Here is a 15,702-nt window from a genome sequence, read left to right as displayed (position 1 = left end):
ATGCATGTTATTCACTTGATTTATAGGGATAAATCGAAGTATATTCGTATGTGGTCCAACCAACTCCTTTGAATAAATCCTAGTTGATAACGACACACAAAAAAAAAAAAATCGTACTATTGAAGAAGATAATAATAGTTATTTCTGGTAGACAAATTTTTAAATAAATCGGATGTACAATAAATATTGAATATTTGTTATAAAGTTATCTTAAAATGAGCAAAAGTTACCCTTAATATGAAGATCACTGCCCCAAACTCGTGAAAAAATTGACAGATATATATTTCACGAATGTTACTGCTTTTTCAACATCCACTTTCTCCTTATCTCCGCGTCAGGTTGCCTTATGAAAATCCTAGCAGGGGGATCACTCTTTCGCCTGGTTGCGGGCGGTCCCAATATCAGGGTTGAGTCCTACTATGAATGGTAAGTCTTATCGTTCTATTCTTTGCTATAGATTCCATTGTTCTCGGTTTCGACGTCGTGTTCTGCTTGCTTAAGGGTTTTCGATGGGGATATATTAAGAGATCATGCATTATCCTGTGTTGGGATGGTGGGTATTAAATATCGGCATAATGTTGTTCGCGACACTCTTGTTGATATTTGTTTTCGGTCTGAGATTTCTGCTAGAAATGAGGTTAACGTTGGGTTGACTAGAGGGAACGATGAGGATTTTCGACCTGCAGATGTGTTGCTTTATTCTTGGGATAGGGGTCTTGATGTGTGTGTTGACTTGAAGGGATCTTCTCCTTTGACACAATCAGGGTTTTCTGACTATGTTCCTCATCGTGTTGTGTCGGTTACTGCACAGCGGAAACTGGATAAGTATGGGGAGCGTTACAAGGCTATTGGTTATGGTTTTCTTCCTTTCTCCTTTTCTTCTTTGGGGAATTAGAAAGTGATGTTTCGTTGCTGAAACGGGTTCAGGTGTTCGCAAGGACGCAGGATATAGGTGCTCATGCAGCTGCTCACATTTTCAGCAAGATCGGGTTCGCTATAGCTAAAGGAGTGGGACCCATATTGTATCTCGGTTCCCCACTAATTTCTTGTAAATCTACTGACTTTGTAGGTTTTTGTTAATAATAATAATAATAATAATAATAATAATAATAATAATAATAAGAGCTATTCACAAAAACAAATAAATGAACAATAATAAAGGCTATCTTTTTTTTTTTTTTTTTGACTTGGTAGGTTGTTAATTTATACTACTAAATTTAATACTCCGTATTGGCAGAGAGTGACGGATAACTCAAGTGGTTAAAAATTCCCTCCCGATTCTAGAAGATTATGGGATCGATTCTCACCCCCGCTCATGTGGCTCTCTAAACACCAAAAAAAGTACTCCGTGTTGACGAGAAGGATAACAATTTAGTATGTTTTGCTTAAAAAATTTATGTTACACACTTACAAGTAAATTTTTTATTACTAAAATCGTACATCGCAATGGGAGTAAATTTATTACTAAAAATTTACTGTAATAAAGTAATAATCATATGTCTGTCCCTTATTTTACTCTGAGAGCTCCAATTCTCCATCTTTTTTTTTTTGATAAAGTGATAGTTTAAAACTTTTATTCTTCAAGAACAACTAATTCCAAACCAAAAGTCACACCTTTATCATCAAAAGCGCTCTCGTAGCTCAGTTGGTTAGATCACCCGTTTAGTAAGCGGGAGGTCTTGAGTTCGACTCTCAACAAGAGCATATTATTATATTTGTGGGTTAGATCACCGTTTATTATATTTGTGGGTTTTTTTCAAAAAAACTCTTCAGCTTTTATTTTTATACAAAAATCAGACAAATTGGCGTCGCCCGGAGCCACCAGCATGGCAGTTGGCTTACTTAGAGAAGAGGAGTGTGCTTTGAGCCACCGGCACGACACCTCAACAACGTCAGCCACCAGCGGGGTATGCTTTCAACTTGAGAGATTAACATAAAATCATTCATATTGCAATCAAAGATAGTCCGATAAAACATGTACTTCTATTACTTAACAAGCCAATGCAACAATAAGCCTGCTCGCATTACTTTAAGAAATGAATGAACAGTGCCAATCATTGGCAATCTACTACTCCCTTTGTCCCTTAATTTTTACACCATATGACTCATAAAACTTTTATAGAAAGTGAACTCATGGTGTAAAAAAAAAGGGGGGGAGGGAATACCGGAATATTTTATTAAATGTATCAAAGACATTTGCAGCTTATAGAGTTAAGAGTTTTAAGATCATCCAATAATCTAAAATCAGATGATAGACATATTGAGAGTCTGTTTTCTTCAACTTAATTTCAGTTCAGCTTCAATCAGTTCGGTTCATTTAGGTTTAGTAAATTAGAACAAGCCCTGCGAGTTGAATGATTCAAACTTGTAATATAAAGCAAAGTATAAATCTTCTGCTATTACATCTTGGATTACACAAAAACATCTTCATTTTCATCACTAATGTTCTTGGTAACAATGAAATCACAGGCAATAGAGCGTAATAGCGCACGGACCTGCTCAAGCTAAAAAGTGACAACTAAAACAAAAACTTAGGAGGATAATTGTCTCCAGTGATAATGTTAAGCAAATTAGCAAAATGCCAAATGCAATGAGAGCACAATAATCATGTGTGGCAAAGTGCCCAATTAATCTTAGAACAATAATGAAAATTAAAAGTAATTCAAAGTGCTCTCGTAGCTCAGTTGGTTAGAGCACCCGTTTAGTAAGCGGGAGGTCTTGAGTTCGACTCTCAACGAGAGCATTCCATTTTTATTACTTTTGTATTTTTTGGGTAGCTGGTAAAAGATAATTCAGTAAAAGTTGTTTGACTTGTGAAATAGGTTGTTAATCAATCCTACACAATTGATCTAGCTGATACTCATAATCTCTTAACCACGAATAATGAACCAAATGCATAAAAAGCTAATATATTCACATCTGCTGAATGATTTCTGGAATATCTGGGGACGCAGCCTGTTATAATACCAACCTTTGAAACTACAATATTATAGCAATTCAGCAAAAATGTACATGTCTAGACCAATTATCCAACTGACTACTAGTAAATTAGTAATGCAGTCACATGTATTTGAGAGTTAGATGCACAACCTCAGCTGCCTGATTTGAATCAGATTACAGATTACAGTTGTATTACTTTGTGACGCATAGTTCTGCAGGGAATAGTGGATAATCTTCAAGTAATGCAGAGTTTTGCTGACAAAAGTGGCTTCATCATATTTGAACGATGGGACTAAGGACATGGCAAGTATCTAAACAGAAGGTCGTTGAAGGGAAGCAATAAACTACTTGAGGACAACAGCAGCATTTCTAAGAGCCAGATATCGCTGCACGTAATCATTGGGAAGTGACCTGATTTGCTTAAAAACTTCAGCATTGGCATAACGCATATTGGTCCTTGGATCAGAATAAGGTGCCTGCATGAAATTAACAAATTTCACACACTAGGGGAAAAAAAAAATCTAACTATATATGAGCAACCACCTTTTTTGTTATTTACTTATCAGGTGGAAGACTTAAGATAAATTATCTACTCATATAAAAAGGATGCTCATCTTCATGCAAGCAGGTGAAGGATACTCATCTATTAATCTACGGAGTAATACAAAGTATATCACAAGGATTAGCTAAAAAATTGCTTAGTAGTAAGTAGCACCTAGCACTGAAAGACCATCAATGAAACATCAGAGGAGTACTATATGCATCAGTCTAAAATCTTCAATGAATAGTTTCCCACCACCTCCATTTGGACTAAAGAATTTTTACTACCTATTCTAGTCTCCAACTGAGTTCCACATTATATCAAACTCAAGGCATAGTGGGTGTGTCTGCATATGGAGTTACACTATTCAAAATTCTGAGTAACAATCAACAAAAAAGGATGCATTCGGAAGAGTGGTCTTGAAATTCAATAATTTTGAACCTACTACAACCTTAGCATTCAGTTAGCATAGAATTTCCTTAATTCGTCGTAACTCGTAAGACCAAAACAAAAGGAACCACAGCATTTGAGTTTAAGAGATGGAAAAGAATTGACCTTCAGCCAAACACATTAACACAGTAACACCATTAAAATATGAAAGTTTCTCAAATATTGGCATCAAAATTTGCACCCTATTCCTTACCTTGAAATACACTGCACTGAGTTGATCTCAATAACTAACATCTAAAAATTCAACCATGGTAGCACAGATAAAGGATGATGGTCACCATTAATTAATGTTTTGGTAAGTATGAATCATTCACAGTAATAAATGTTGCATTATTTAAAAAGGGACTTACCTCATATCCTGTAAAATCACAAATTCTCTTTGGTGGATGCATTGAAGGTGGTGACTCGATATTAACATCTGTGAAAAAACGTTTACAATGGGGAAAACGCAAGATAAAATTCATCAATGATACATCAAAGAGCAATTGAATGGCTTTGAGATATAAACGAAAAATACCTACAAATCCTTTACATAAATCCATATCCTAACCGTGATAATTCACACATAAATTTTGAAAGACATAATTCAATACCCCTCCAAAAAAATGATCTTAAAAATAGTCACACATCGAATCCTCAAATAAACACATAAGACAAAGCATTGAAGCAAAAGTGCAAAACCCAATTCAGAAGTTATACATCATTCAAAAAACACTTAATACATCATCTGTTTAGAAGCAAATAAAATGTGGGGAAATAATGCATTAATAATGAGAAACTCACAATTGGGTTCATCAGGAGGGTAATTGCTGTAATTTTCAGCTTGGAGAATCTGTTTGAGATGCTTCCAATGCCTGCCCCTAGATTGACCCTTAGGGTACTTCTCATACATCTGAATCTTCTTGAACTTCAAGTGGGTTGGCAGCACTAACTCTGCCTCCACCACCTCTCTCTCCATTCTGGGGCTTCAAAATCTCGGCGTATTCACTGGCTTGTAATTTTACAGTATAAGTGGAAGACAGATTTTCCCCAACAGATATCTTATCTCGGATGAGTTGGATCCCACAGTGAGGCTTCTATGTTATCAGACCTATAATAAGAAAAGGGCATGCTAAGAACCAGATAAACACTGAAAGCAAACAAAACTCCGAACAGCTGGATTTGAACCAGCAACATAAGGATTCATTGTATAACGAACTACAAACCTTCACTCTACCAACACAAGTACACAACTAAGTTTTAATCAATCAACGCCAAAAAGAGTCAATCTTTTACACTTTTGAAATGATGTAACCATGTTGTGCCTTATCAGTAAATTTAGTCAAGGAAAGGACATCATCAATTTTTACGTATCAAATAAAGCGATTTGATATTATAGCTTTACCAAGAATTACATTCATGCAATGGATGTTAATCCCGAACAAGAGACCTATGGAACAGGAAATCCAACAGGCCACCAGTTCCTGACTCAATTATTCAGTTCCTGATTCAATTACCCAAGAACAACACTCTTACGGAATAGGAAATCCACCGGTTCCTAACTCAATTATCCCAAGAACAAAAGTCATACAGAATAGGAAATTCACTAGTTCCTAATATATTGACCCAAGAACAACACACCTACGGAATAGAAAATCCACCATATCCTAACTCAATTACCCAAAAATACGGAATAGGGCTTCACACCAAAGAAGGGTATGGATATGCGCCACAAGTAGCAGGTTTACCTGCTTGCTTTAACAACTATAGTTCTCTGCTCTACTAACTGACTAAGTCGGTTATTGATACAATTGCACAAGTTCTATAACTAAAGTTCACCATGTGACCAACATTATACCATGTAATCGTTTAGTCTTTTACCCAATCATGAAACGAATTTAAGTTCCATGGTGCAGTGGAGAACAAGACCATGAGAAGCATCATAAAACCACGACAACGTAATAGCCAGTATAAACATTTTTTTTTCTACTATTATGTAGACCTTTGCAATTAGAATTTTAGATTAGTCATTTCACTATTAGAATATATTCCTGGATACTTCTCTTAAATTGAATACCACACCAAGACATTAATAATCTGTATACAAGATCCTAATTCTCACTATGAACATAGAGACCATAACTAAAAAAATAAGACAGCTAAACAGCTGCACTAGCATAGAAAGTAGTGCTTCAAATCTTGAACAAATGTTTTCAAGATCCCACGCATCACAATAGCATGTTATCATAATAAGCAATATCTAAGACTTGGAGCAAAGGAAAGTTTTGGAGGTATGTGGAAGAAAGCAGATTAAATAACGCAATAACAAAGAATTATTCAAGCAGCTGGATCCAACATATTTTGTGTCAGAGATTGGTTCATATTCAAATAAAATGAAAAGACCAAGAGTCATGATAGCCATAATTTCTTCTCTTGACCATATAATTTTAGGAATTTTCAGTGTCAACTGTCAAGGCCAGGATTTCTTAAATGTAAGAAAAGAAGCTCACACGGCTAAAAAAACTCTGATAGGCTATCAATAAATAATTTGATCATAACCAAAATTATAAATTCCATTCCAATTCCAAATCCTTCAGGAGCTTAGGCATCTTACTCTAAGTAACCTTTCAGTATGAAACCAAAGACTCAAAGCCACCAAAATGAAAGAGGTTTGACGGGATATTAGCTAATTTCCTATAGTATACAAAAAGAATCACTGTAAGTAATTCCCTTCAATCTTGAAAGTCAATTTAGCGTTATAAAACAGCTAAAGCGGTAGAATTAATTGCAAAAGAATCATAACAGGACCACACATGGTCTAAATCTTTAAACTTTGTCATAATAGGTTGAGTTAAAGGATGCTAATTTAATGCATTTTCTCCTTGCTCAGGCTTACTTTTTAAATACAGAAAATTAACATATCCATGATAATCAGCATGGAATAATATATATAACAATTTCTTTTTTTCTGTCAACCTTATAAATATTTTCTTTATCTAAAAAACCTTGAATTCTCTTCTAAGTCTAAAGTACCTCAGCAATGCCACCCTACTATCATGGTTTCTTCTCTGGCTGCACAGCTTACAGCCAAAGACTCGATTTAAGAAAATTTTCATGGATGGAGAGTGGAGAAATTTTATCACATATACTTCACAAAAATGGATAATCAGAAAATATGATGAATTATGATTTACTAATTTAGTCACGCCAATCAACCAAGCAAAATGAAGAAGTGCATATAGATAGTCTGTTCGATCAACTACAGTCCTCTACTCTCCATCATATCTAAGGTCGGATGACTCGGATCTTGTCACTATAGCTAAACATAATTAATTACAAGTCTAAAATCCCCATTGTTGTGTCAACCAGGATAGAAACTGTAACACATACTGTATTTTAAATTGATTACCTTAGATTAATTATCGATTGCAGCATATAATCCAACATTACATAATTAATCTCCAAAAGCTTAGGTATGTTATTTACCTCTTCTCTAATTAAGACAGTAATGTTTAATGAGAGATCTACTTTATTCAAATATATTTATTACTTACATGCCCTTCTCTAAAAAGATGTGATCTTTCATTAACCTAAATAGGGACATGACCTCCAAAAAAGAAGAAAACAGCCACAAACAACTAATGAATATCAGCAGTATACAATTCAGAGTAGCACAAATAATTATGTGGAATCAAGCAAATTAATTGACCCAGGATCAAAAATTAGAAACAAAACAAATTGTTATGTCATGTAGATGATCCATCAACAAAAAAATCCGACCTGCCGGATTCGAACCAGCGACCTAAGGATTAATCTGCTGATCAACTACAGTCCTCCGCTCTACCAACTGAGCTAAGGTCGGTTCTTGCTACCCTTATTCATAATTAATTCTATATAAACTGCACAAATTCTTATGTTTGAAGTGAATTTGAACATAATCAATTCAAAAGTATATCCCAAATTAATGAATTATTTTATCCAAGATATATTTAACCTACAATTGCAAGCTAAATTCGAGTGATATACAATTGAATTCCTCAAATTCCTTTGAATAATTCGCATGTTTTCTCCACAATTATACAAGAATCTTCATCAGTATAGTAACAAATTAAACATCAATACGATATTAATCTAACATAAATAAAAATAAGAAAAATCAGAAGCCGTAAGGAGAGATAATTCAAGAGTTTTGGAATGGAAAATCAACGAATTGCTATATATAATTGAGAAAAAAATCCAATAACAAAAAGAAAAGCTTACCATTGAATTTAGAATGGAATCGAATCTGGATAATTAGGGTTTATTCTAATCTTTTGGGCAGGTTTTCGATTTCTTCTTTTCTGTTGCGTTAATTTTAACCGGAACTGTGATTTGAGGTTGGTTTTAGGGAGCCGTGTAGGGTTGTGTACTTGTGTTTAACGGTTTATTATAAGAGCTTAGCTAACCATTGATTTTGTTATAGTATATTTTTTTTTAAATGAAAAATTTGTAAACTTTGGATTAAGCGGAGTTGATAAATAAAGAATTAAAAGCGGTTGGATCATGAGTAATGGGACAGTATTTTAGTGGTTTTTTTTTTAAAAAAAAATTATCTAAGGATAAACTTTTAGAGACGAAGAGAGTATTTCGAATTATTCATTCTAAATATAATTCAAGTTCGAATTGCCTTGATATTTGAACTTGAATTATATTTAGAATTTAAATGATTGAAACTGATCTAAACCATATATCCATAATTGTAAACAAAAATGAACCTAGACTCGGCAGGGCACAACTGAAATCAAATAGAGTTGAATTAAATTGTTTTCCGATTATTAACTATTGTAATCGACTAACCTAAGTCCTAAGGAGGAGCAATATGGGTATTCTAGTAATATTATTTTACTAGATTTATAAGTCCTTAGTATAAATTATAACTAGAGTTGGAGGGGAAAGAAAATGTTTGGCTAAACATTGTATTTGAGAAAACTTAGATAGTCATGGCCTCAAGCCATTAACCTATCCTTTAATCGTTTGACACATGCTCGAATCGAATGTCTCCAAACCAGAATATGAACTTTATGAACCCAGCCGAAATGTTACCCACCACAATATCATTTGATGACTCGTTTGCTGCCGAAATGCCTCTAAATGACTCAGTTTGCTGCCTCTAAATGACTCGTTTGCTGCCTCTAAATATGTTAGGTTTATCTATTTTTCAAAATTTTGACAAATAAAGAGAATCTTAATCAATCGGTAACCTGTGTCTGTATATTCAAGTTCCTGCTAACATAACTAATCAGTTTTGTGATTTCGTCAACCATAAACACTAAACAGGCATATACTTCTCATTCAAGTCCTCAGTATCAATCAGCATTAGACACACTTCACCACTATGTTGACACTGCACAAGCAGAGAGCCGATTCTCAAATGCTCAGTCGACACTAGTTGATAAGTAGAAAACATGTCTAGTTTACTTGAAAGTCCACGATTCACTTACTGTGAGTCTGTGACCAGCTGGTTGGACACACAACACATTGTCACTGAAACTGATGCATGCAGGACGCGGAACATTTAACAGTGCTAGCTTGTGCAAAAATGTGGGTTAAAAAAATGAAACATGGAATAATCCCAAAGGAATTCACAAGGGATTTAAAAGACAGTGTAAGAACAGGAATTTGGACATTCAAAACCTAAATTAAAGTTGCCAACAAGGCCAAGCATAAGTCAATAAGTAATCACACAGTCTAATGTGACAAGACTGACAACCAACTGTACACAGAACTTGCAGATAAAAAAAAATGTTAATAAACATACATGCGGAAGCAAAAAGGAGAATGGCGTCGCCCGGACTCGAACCGGAGACCTTCAGTGTGTGATAACCAACTACACCACGACACCATTTGATGAGAAACACACAAAAATTATGTGACATCACCATAGAATTTTATTAAACAACAATAATAATTAGATGCAGAATTGCATATCCACCTAAACAGATCATATAAATTTAATACTTCACAAGCAGCAATCTCTAAATGAGTAAATTCATTGACTTGTACAGGTTACAGAAAGAAGCTCAACAAACTCAGCCAAGCATGCATCACATACTTTCAGTCAAATACTATTTATTCAGAAAGAACAAGTAACAAAAATTGGCGTCGCCCGGACTCGAACCGGAGACCTTCAGTGTGTTAGACTGACGTGATAACCAACTACACCACGACACCATTGCAAGAATAGAATAATATGTTATATTGTCAGTTTGTCACCGCCTGAGTTAGATAGCCAGAGTGTTAAAACTGCTATTTCGTTGCAAATTTCATCTCAGAATTAATCATTTTTTATAAACCTATTTCCCAATCATGAAATGTGTACCAAGCCATCAGCCAAGAGGTATACAAACACCATTTCTAGAATTGAACTACCAGCAGTCCAGCAAAGAGTTTAAGGCAGAGAATGAAAGTAAAATGAAGGTATAAAAGGCATAAGGCCGCAAACTGATATTATCATTGTTGAAAAAAAAAAAAAAACAAATTGCTGAATTGTGCAAATTTATCAGGAAAAAAAACAGTTGAAAAAAGGAAGAAAGAAAATTCATTTTTACCAGCGTTATGATCTGCTGGATTCAAACCAGCTGCCTAAATTGAGCGCATATGACGATGATTGTACAAATATTGTCCTTAGCTCGACCAGGCCAACTGACATTAATCCACAGCAAAATGGTGTCAAGACTGTCAACAGCTCATTCATGGCAGATTTTTTGGCATAAGTTGTAGTTCAATTGCAGTAATTCAACATCCTGTAAATAATTAACTCCTAATCAAACTTGTTTTCTATACCTACTGCAGACTGTATATAAAGATTAGAAAACATGAAAAAGAAGCAATGCCTATAATGCAGAAATTGCAGAGAGTTCTGAGAAGGAAAAAGAAAAACAGATAAAAGATAAAAGAAAGAAACACCATCAGCCTATGTAATCTCTGTCACCAGATTTCTCAAGGTCAAAGTGTATTCAGAACTCAAAACATTATAACGAAAAGAAGGAGATCTCATAGAAGTAGAGCTGTCAGTTTCTAACCCGAACCGTTAAACCCGACTGTTTCGAACCGATCCGAAAAGGAACTGAACTGTTTAAAACCCGTTTTTTGGAAACCGAAAACTGACCCGACCCAATTTTTTCCAAACCGAAACTGAACTAAACCGAATTTGTGCAAACCGTTACTAACCCGACCCGTTATCAAGCCAAACCGTTACAACCCGAAACTGAAAGCAACCCAAACCGATTACGTTTAAACCCGATAGTAACCCGACCCGTTTTAAACCGAAAACCGTTAAAACCCGATAAAAATCCGATAAACCTAAATCGTTCCAACCCGTAACCCGTTGTGACCGAACCGGTTATAATCCGTAACCCGTTGTGACCGAACCGTTTACAACCCGTAGCCCGTTATGACCAAACCGTTTAAAACCCGTAACCCGTTATGACTGAGTCATTTACAACCTGTTACCCAATATGTTTATGATCTAATCTGTTTCAACCCACTACTCGATAAACCCAACTTATTTATGACTTGACTTGATTATAACATGACTCGTTCCTACCCATTATCTGACTAATTCGACTCGATAATCATCCGACTCAATTTTAACCCGATATGATTTTGATTAGAAACCCGTTTCAAATTGGGTAAACTCGTTTTCAAACCAACCAAGTTCAATCTAAACCGATTATAACCGAAACAATAATGGTTGGACCCGATTTCACCCGATCTATTTTGAACCGAAACCCATTTTCGAACCGACCCAGTTAAACCCAAACTGATTATAACCCGAACCAATTACGACCCGTCCTGATTAAGACCCGAACTGTTTTTAACCGAAACCCACATTAAATGGGCTAAACCCGTTTTCAAACCGACCCAGTTCAACCCAAATTGATTATGACCCGAACCGACTAGAACCCGACCCGATAAGGACCCAATCCGAATAGAAACTGCAATTAAAAAAACCAAACCGAACTGACCCGATAATTTTCAAAACCGACCCAAACCGACCCGCTTATTATTTCAGTCCGTTATAAACCGACCCGTTATAACCCGAAACTGATAAACCCAACCCAAACCCGAACTGTTTAACCGAAATGACACCCCTACATAGAAGACAAAAAAAAATTCTTTGGTCTGCAAGATCAGATTGAACGACCCACCATCATTGTGGGCATAAGCAATTGCAGTCTTTCGTTCTAACAACTGAACTAAGGTCAAGGCTGCAAAAGAAAGTCACATTCTAATATTCTATATTAACGTTGGTTGACTTGGTTCAGACATCCAAGTTGTCAGACATAAAAACAATCAAGTCAATCATGCCTAGAATTGAGATAAAAGTAATGATCTATGCTGGCCTAGTACAGTCTTGCACTCTACGGAAAACCAAGCAAGGCTTGCCTCTTTGCTATCCTCTAGCTCCAATATACTAAACTTTTTAAAACTGGACTCTGCTTTCCTGTAGAGCTCCACGTAAATGACACCTTTCAGATATCACACAAAGAAGTCTCACCTTTAATGGACTACTCTAGCAGATTACAGAAGCACATGCTTAGACAGGCAATCACAACAAGACAACATTGCAAGGTCAACGACATTCAAAAGAAAAAAGTAATACAACTGCTCTCGTAGCTCAGTTGGTTAGAGCACCCGTTTAGTAAGCGGGAGGTCTTGAGTTCGACTCTCAACGAGAGCATTCGATTTTTACAATCAAGCTTCAAGCATGACCAGAAAGCAAAACAGCATAGGAAGCAAAAATATCCGACCTGCCGGATTCGAACCAGCGACCTAAGGATTATCTGGTTGACAAACTACAGTCCTCCGCTCTACCAACTGAGCTAAGGTCGGCTATTACACTAATGAACTGTGAATGTTGAAATTCAACTATACTCAGACCCCTTTTGTTAAAGAGGGGGATGTAAAAAATTTCATTAATGAAACACCATATTGCATCTTCAAGCCGCTTCTGAATAATAAGAAAATAAGATACTGCAGAAAGTTTCTAAACCAGGTAAAAGAAAACCAAGTTTGACAGCATAATCACGGAATCAATATCACCATTAAAGCATGAAAAAATATTGACAACAAAACACAAATCAATTGGTTAAATAGCCATAAGTCTTGATTTGAGGATAGATGAACAACTATAGTACTCTGCTTTAACAGCTAAGGCCGGTCTTGTAACTCTTGCTTCAAATTCACAGTTTGAAATACTCTTCCTAATGGCTGGAACATAGTTATTTACCGCTGTTTCAGGCATGGAAGCAATGTGACATGCCGAAGTCCTTTTGTCCCAAAAAGAAGTCTCACCCATAGGAAGAAAAAAAAATTATATAAATTGCAAGAGGCCAAAGGTCCAATCTTCCACTGCACCAAATGGGCTCAGGTATCCTCTAATAGTGGTTTCCATTATATACTGATCTTTGTTCATCTGACTCAGAAATAACATTCAACAAAATTGGTTAAGACATACCAGTGAAAGCAAAATAGAAAGCAAGTTAGCAACCATTCCCTAAAAGCTAGACAAATAACATAAACGACTGGAACCCGACTAATCAGATTTGAAATTGCTACCTAAGGTTTATCAATGGGTTAATGACCAACTACAGTCCTCTGGTCTACCAACTGAGCTAAGGCCAGTTCATTTAAAATGAAGGTTGCAATTCCATAAATCCATAGACATCACATCTTCCATTAAGAGGGGAAATCTATTCTAATGTCTAAATCTTTTTTCTATACATCATTACAATTTTAGAAGAGCAATGAAGAGGTGAAAATACAAACCTAAGAAGCAAAGACATCCAACCTACTGTATTAGAGCTAGGAACCTGAGGGTAATCTTTAAACCAATTACAGTATAAAAATAGGAAGCAGAATCAGCACAATATGATCCTACGAATGATCCATGATTCAACGATTGTCAGATAAGTTTTGACATTAATTGGAAGCAGAATCAGCACAATATGATCCTACTCCCATATATCAAGAACGAAACCAATACAGGAGAATTTATGGATAATTCTAGGCTAAAAGATTTATATCCTATCAGATGTAAGAATCAACCAACATAAAACTGACATTGTCTTAATTTCACTTTTATTTCAGTTCATCTAATTTATAGTAACAATGAGTCGAAAACTCAAATCATCATCAAAACAAGAGATACGAAGATCTAGCAATATATTGGTAAGATTCAAAGATAATCAAATGGTCAAGGTTATTTGAGGCCAGGACATTCAAATTATCTTTTAAGCTACATTCATAAACCTCGAAACTGAGCCAACGAGGAAAAAAAACCTCTTATCCTTTTAAAATGCTAAGATGTAAATGCAACCTTCTAAGTTCTAACAATCACTCACAACATCTACAAAAACCAATAACAATTTTAATGGAACATAATTAGTGTCAACCTACATATTCACTATCGACTTAAGCAAGAGATCACTGCGTGTCCACCACAAAACGAATGATTGAATGACTAATACGGAGTACTATAGTTTACAAGACAATAAACAAGCATCAGTTCAAACAAGTAGAAAACCAATCTAATAAGTGATAATCATCATAAAAACCCGACCAATCGAATACAAACCAACAACCTAACAATTAATAATATTCTGATCAACTACAGTCCTTAACTCTACCAACAGAACTACGATTGATTCCTTGCTACCCTTTTTGATTCATATTTTCACAAAAATAAGGTCAAATTAGGGTTCTTGTCCAAAAAATCCCAAAAAATAAAACAATAAATCTGCAACCTACTATAATTTACAAATTACACTGTGTCAGCAAAACTATAGGTACAATTAACAATCAAAGCTACATATGTTCATAAAATAACATTAAAAAATTCCACCAAAATTATCGGCGATTAATCAGGAAAATAATTACGATAATCATGCTGCAAATAATTAAGCAGAAATTAAAATATTAAAGCAATTAAATAATAAATATTACCGTAAAGCTCGGATAATTGGGGAAGATTATAAGCAGATTTGGAATCAGAAAACCCTAATTGCAAGAAACCGAATCCCCCAAACCGCCTAAGAAAGAGAGAGAAATCTGATTTGATTTTTAAAAAAAATTAAAAAAAAAAATCCGACCTGCCGGAATCAAACCAGCGACCTCAAGATTATCTGCATACAACTACAGTCTTCCGCTCTGCCAACTGAGCTAAGGTCGGATGTTTAATCATTTGATTGTAAAAATTTATTTATTATGTTAAAATTATAAAAGTGGGTTAAAAAAGAAAAAAAATCCGACCTGCCGGAATCGAACCAGCGACCTAAAGATTATCTGCGTACAACTACAGTCTTCCGCTCTGCCAACTGAGCTAAGGTCGGTTTTTGATATAATTGTACCTACTTTGGATTTTGTTATATAATACGAGCACTAATTATTTTTTTAATTTCTTTTTAGTGGACATGTTTGGACTTTTAAAGTTTGTTTTCTTTGACTGTTTTTATGATTTACAAACATGATAATGTGGTATTGTCAGATTTGGGTATGTAGATGATTATTTTCGAAGTAATGATTTAGAAAAAGAAATGTGTCATCTTAAAAGACTAGATAAAGTGCTCCTTTCGCTAGGTTATATAGATGGGATTAGTGTAATGTCTTTGTTATAATATTGCTCAAAACTTTAACTTTTTGAGTACTGTATGTAGCGATTCTACTATGTGATAAGAAGTTCTTTCCATTTTAGTATGCACAAAACCCAAGGCTAGACTTTACACATTTTGAATGTAAATTGTCGTTAACTA

At 35.1% G+C, this 15,702-nt stretch overlaps 1 protein-coding gene and 8 non-coding genes across 10 annotated transcripts; 3 read left to right on the top strand and 6 right to left on the bottom strand.

Moving 5' to 3' along the window:
- The first annotated feature begins 1,630 nt into the window (after window positions 1-1,630).
- TRNAT-AGU lies at window positions 1,631-1,704 on the top strand. Its single transcript has one exon. It is a non-coding gene; the product is annotated as a tRNA-Thr (tRNA).
- Window positions 1,705-2,669: 965 nt separating this feature from the next.
- On the top strand, window positions 2,670-2,743 carry TRNAT-AGU. Its single transcript has one exon. It is a non-coding gene; the product is annotated as a tRNA-Thr (tRNA).
- Window positions 2,744-2,893: 150 nt separating this feature from the next.
- Window positions 2,894-15,225, bottom strand: LOC110690950 (INO80 complex subunit C-like). Of its 2 annotated transcripts, XM_021867872.1 has the most exons (5): window positions 14,897-15,225; window positions 10,498-10,692; window positions 4,715-5,021; window positions 4,282-4,349; window positions 2,894-3,416 (listed from the first exon to the last, which is right to left on the bottom strand). In XM_021867872.1, exons 3-5 carry the CDS (start codon window positions 4,887-4,889, stop codon window positions 3,285-3,287), a joined length of 375 nt encoding a protein of 124 aa, XP_021723564.1. In that variant the 5' UTR covers window positions 4,890-5,021; window positions 10,498-10,692; window positions 14,897-15,225; the 3' UTR covers window positions 2,894-3,284. The 2 variants fall into 2 exon arrangements, with proteins under 2 accessions (XP_021723564.1, XP_021723563.1); XM_021867871.1 differs by lacking the exons at window positions 10,498-10,692; window positions 14,897-15,225 and adding an exon at window positions 8,171-8,535.
- TRNAY-GUA lies at window positions 7,685-7,772 on the bottom strand. The gene is given in 2 exon segments: window positions 7,685-7,720; window positions 7,736-7,772. It is a non-coding gene; the product is annotated as a tRNA-Tyr (tRNA).
- On the bottom strand, window positions 10,047-10,120 carry TRNAV-AAC. The gene has a single exon. It is a non-coding gene; the product is annotated as a tRNA-Val (tRNA).
- Window positions 12,559-12,632, top strand: TRNAT-AGU. The gene has a single exon. It is a non-coding gene; the product is annotated as a tRNA-Thr (tRNA).
- Window positions 12,697-12,784, bottom strand: TRNAY-GUA. The gene is given in 2 exon segments: window positions 12,697-12,732; window positions 12,748-12,784. It is a non-coding gene; the product is annotated as a tRNA-Tyr (tRNA).
- TRNAY-GUA lies at window positions 15,037-15,122 on the bottom strand. Its single transcript is given in 2 exon segments — window positions 15,037-15,072; window positions 15,086-15,122. It is a non-coding gene; the product is annotated as a tRNA-Tyr (tRNA).
- TRNAY-GUA lies at window positions 15,197-15,282 on the bottom strand. The gene is given in 2 exon segments: window positions 15,197-15,232; window positions 15,246-15,282. It is a non-coding gene; the product is annotated as a tRNA-Tyr (tRNA).
- Window positions 15,283-15,702: the final 420 nt, after the last annotated feature.

Source organism: Chenopodium quinoa, unplaced genomic scaffold (genome assembly GCF_001683475.1).
Source record: "Chenopodium quinoa cultivar QQ74 unplaced genomic scaffold, ASM168347v1, whole genome shotgun sequence".
NCBI classification, from domain to species: Eukaryota; Viridiplantae; Streptophyta; class Magnoliopsida; order Caryophyllales; family Amaranthaceae; genus Chenopodium; species Chenopodium quinoa.
Note: the sequence above shows the minus strand (reverse complement) of the source record. Positions and strands in the feature narration are given on the sequence as shown.

Bases quoted from the DNA above. Each gene is read 5' to 3' on its own strand.
- LOC110690950 (XM_021867872.1), bottom strand. From the start codon at position 4,889: ATGGAGAGAGAGGTGGTGGAGGCAGAGTTAGTGCTGCCAACCCACTTG. The intron at 4,350-4,714 runs GTGAGTTTCTCA...GTTTTTTCACAG, and splicing joins CCCTCCTGATGAACCCAATT to ATGTTAATATCGAGTCACCA. The intron at 3,417-4,281 runs GTAAGTCCCTTT...AATTTCATGCAG, and splicing joins GTGATTTTACAGGATATGAG to GCACCTTATTCTGATCCAAG.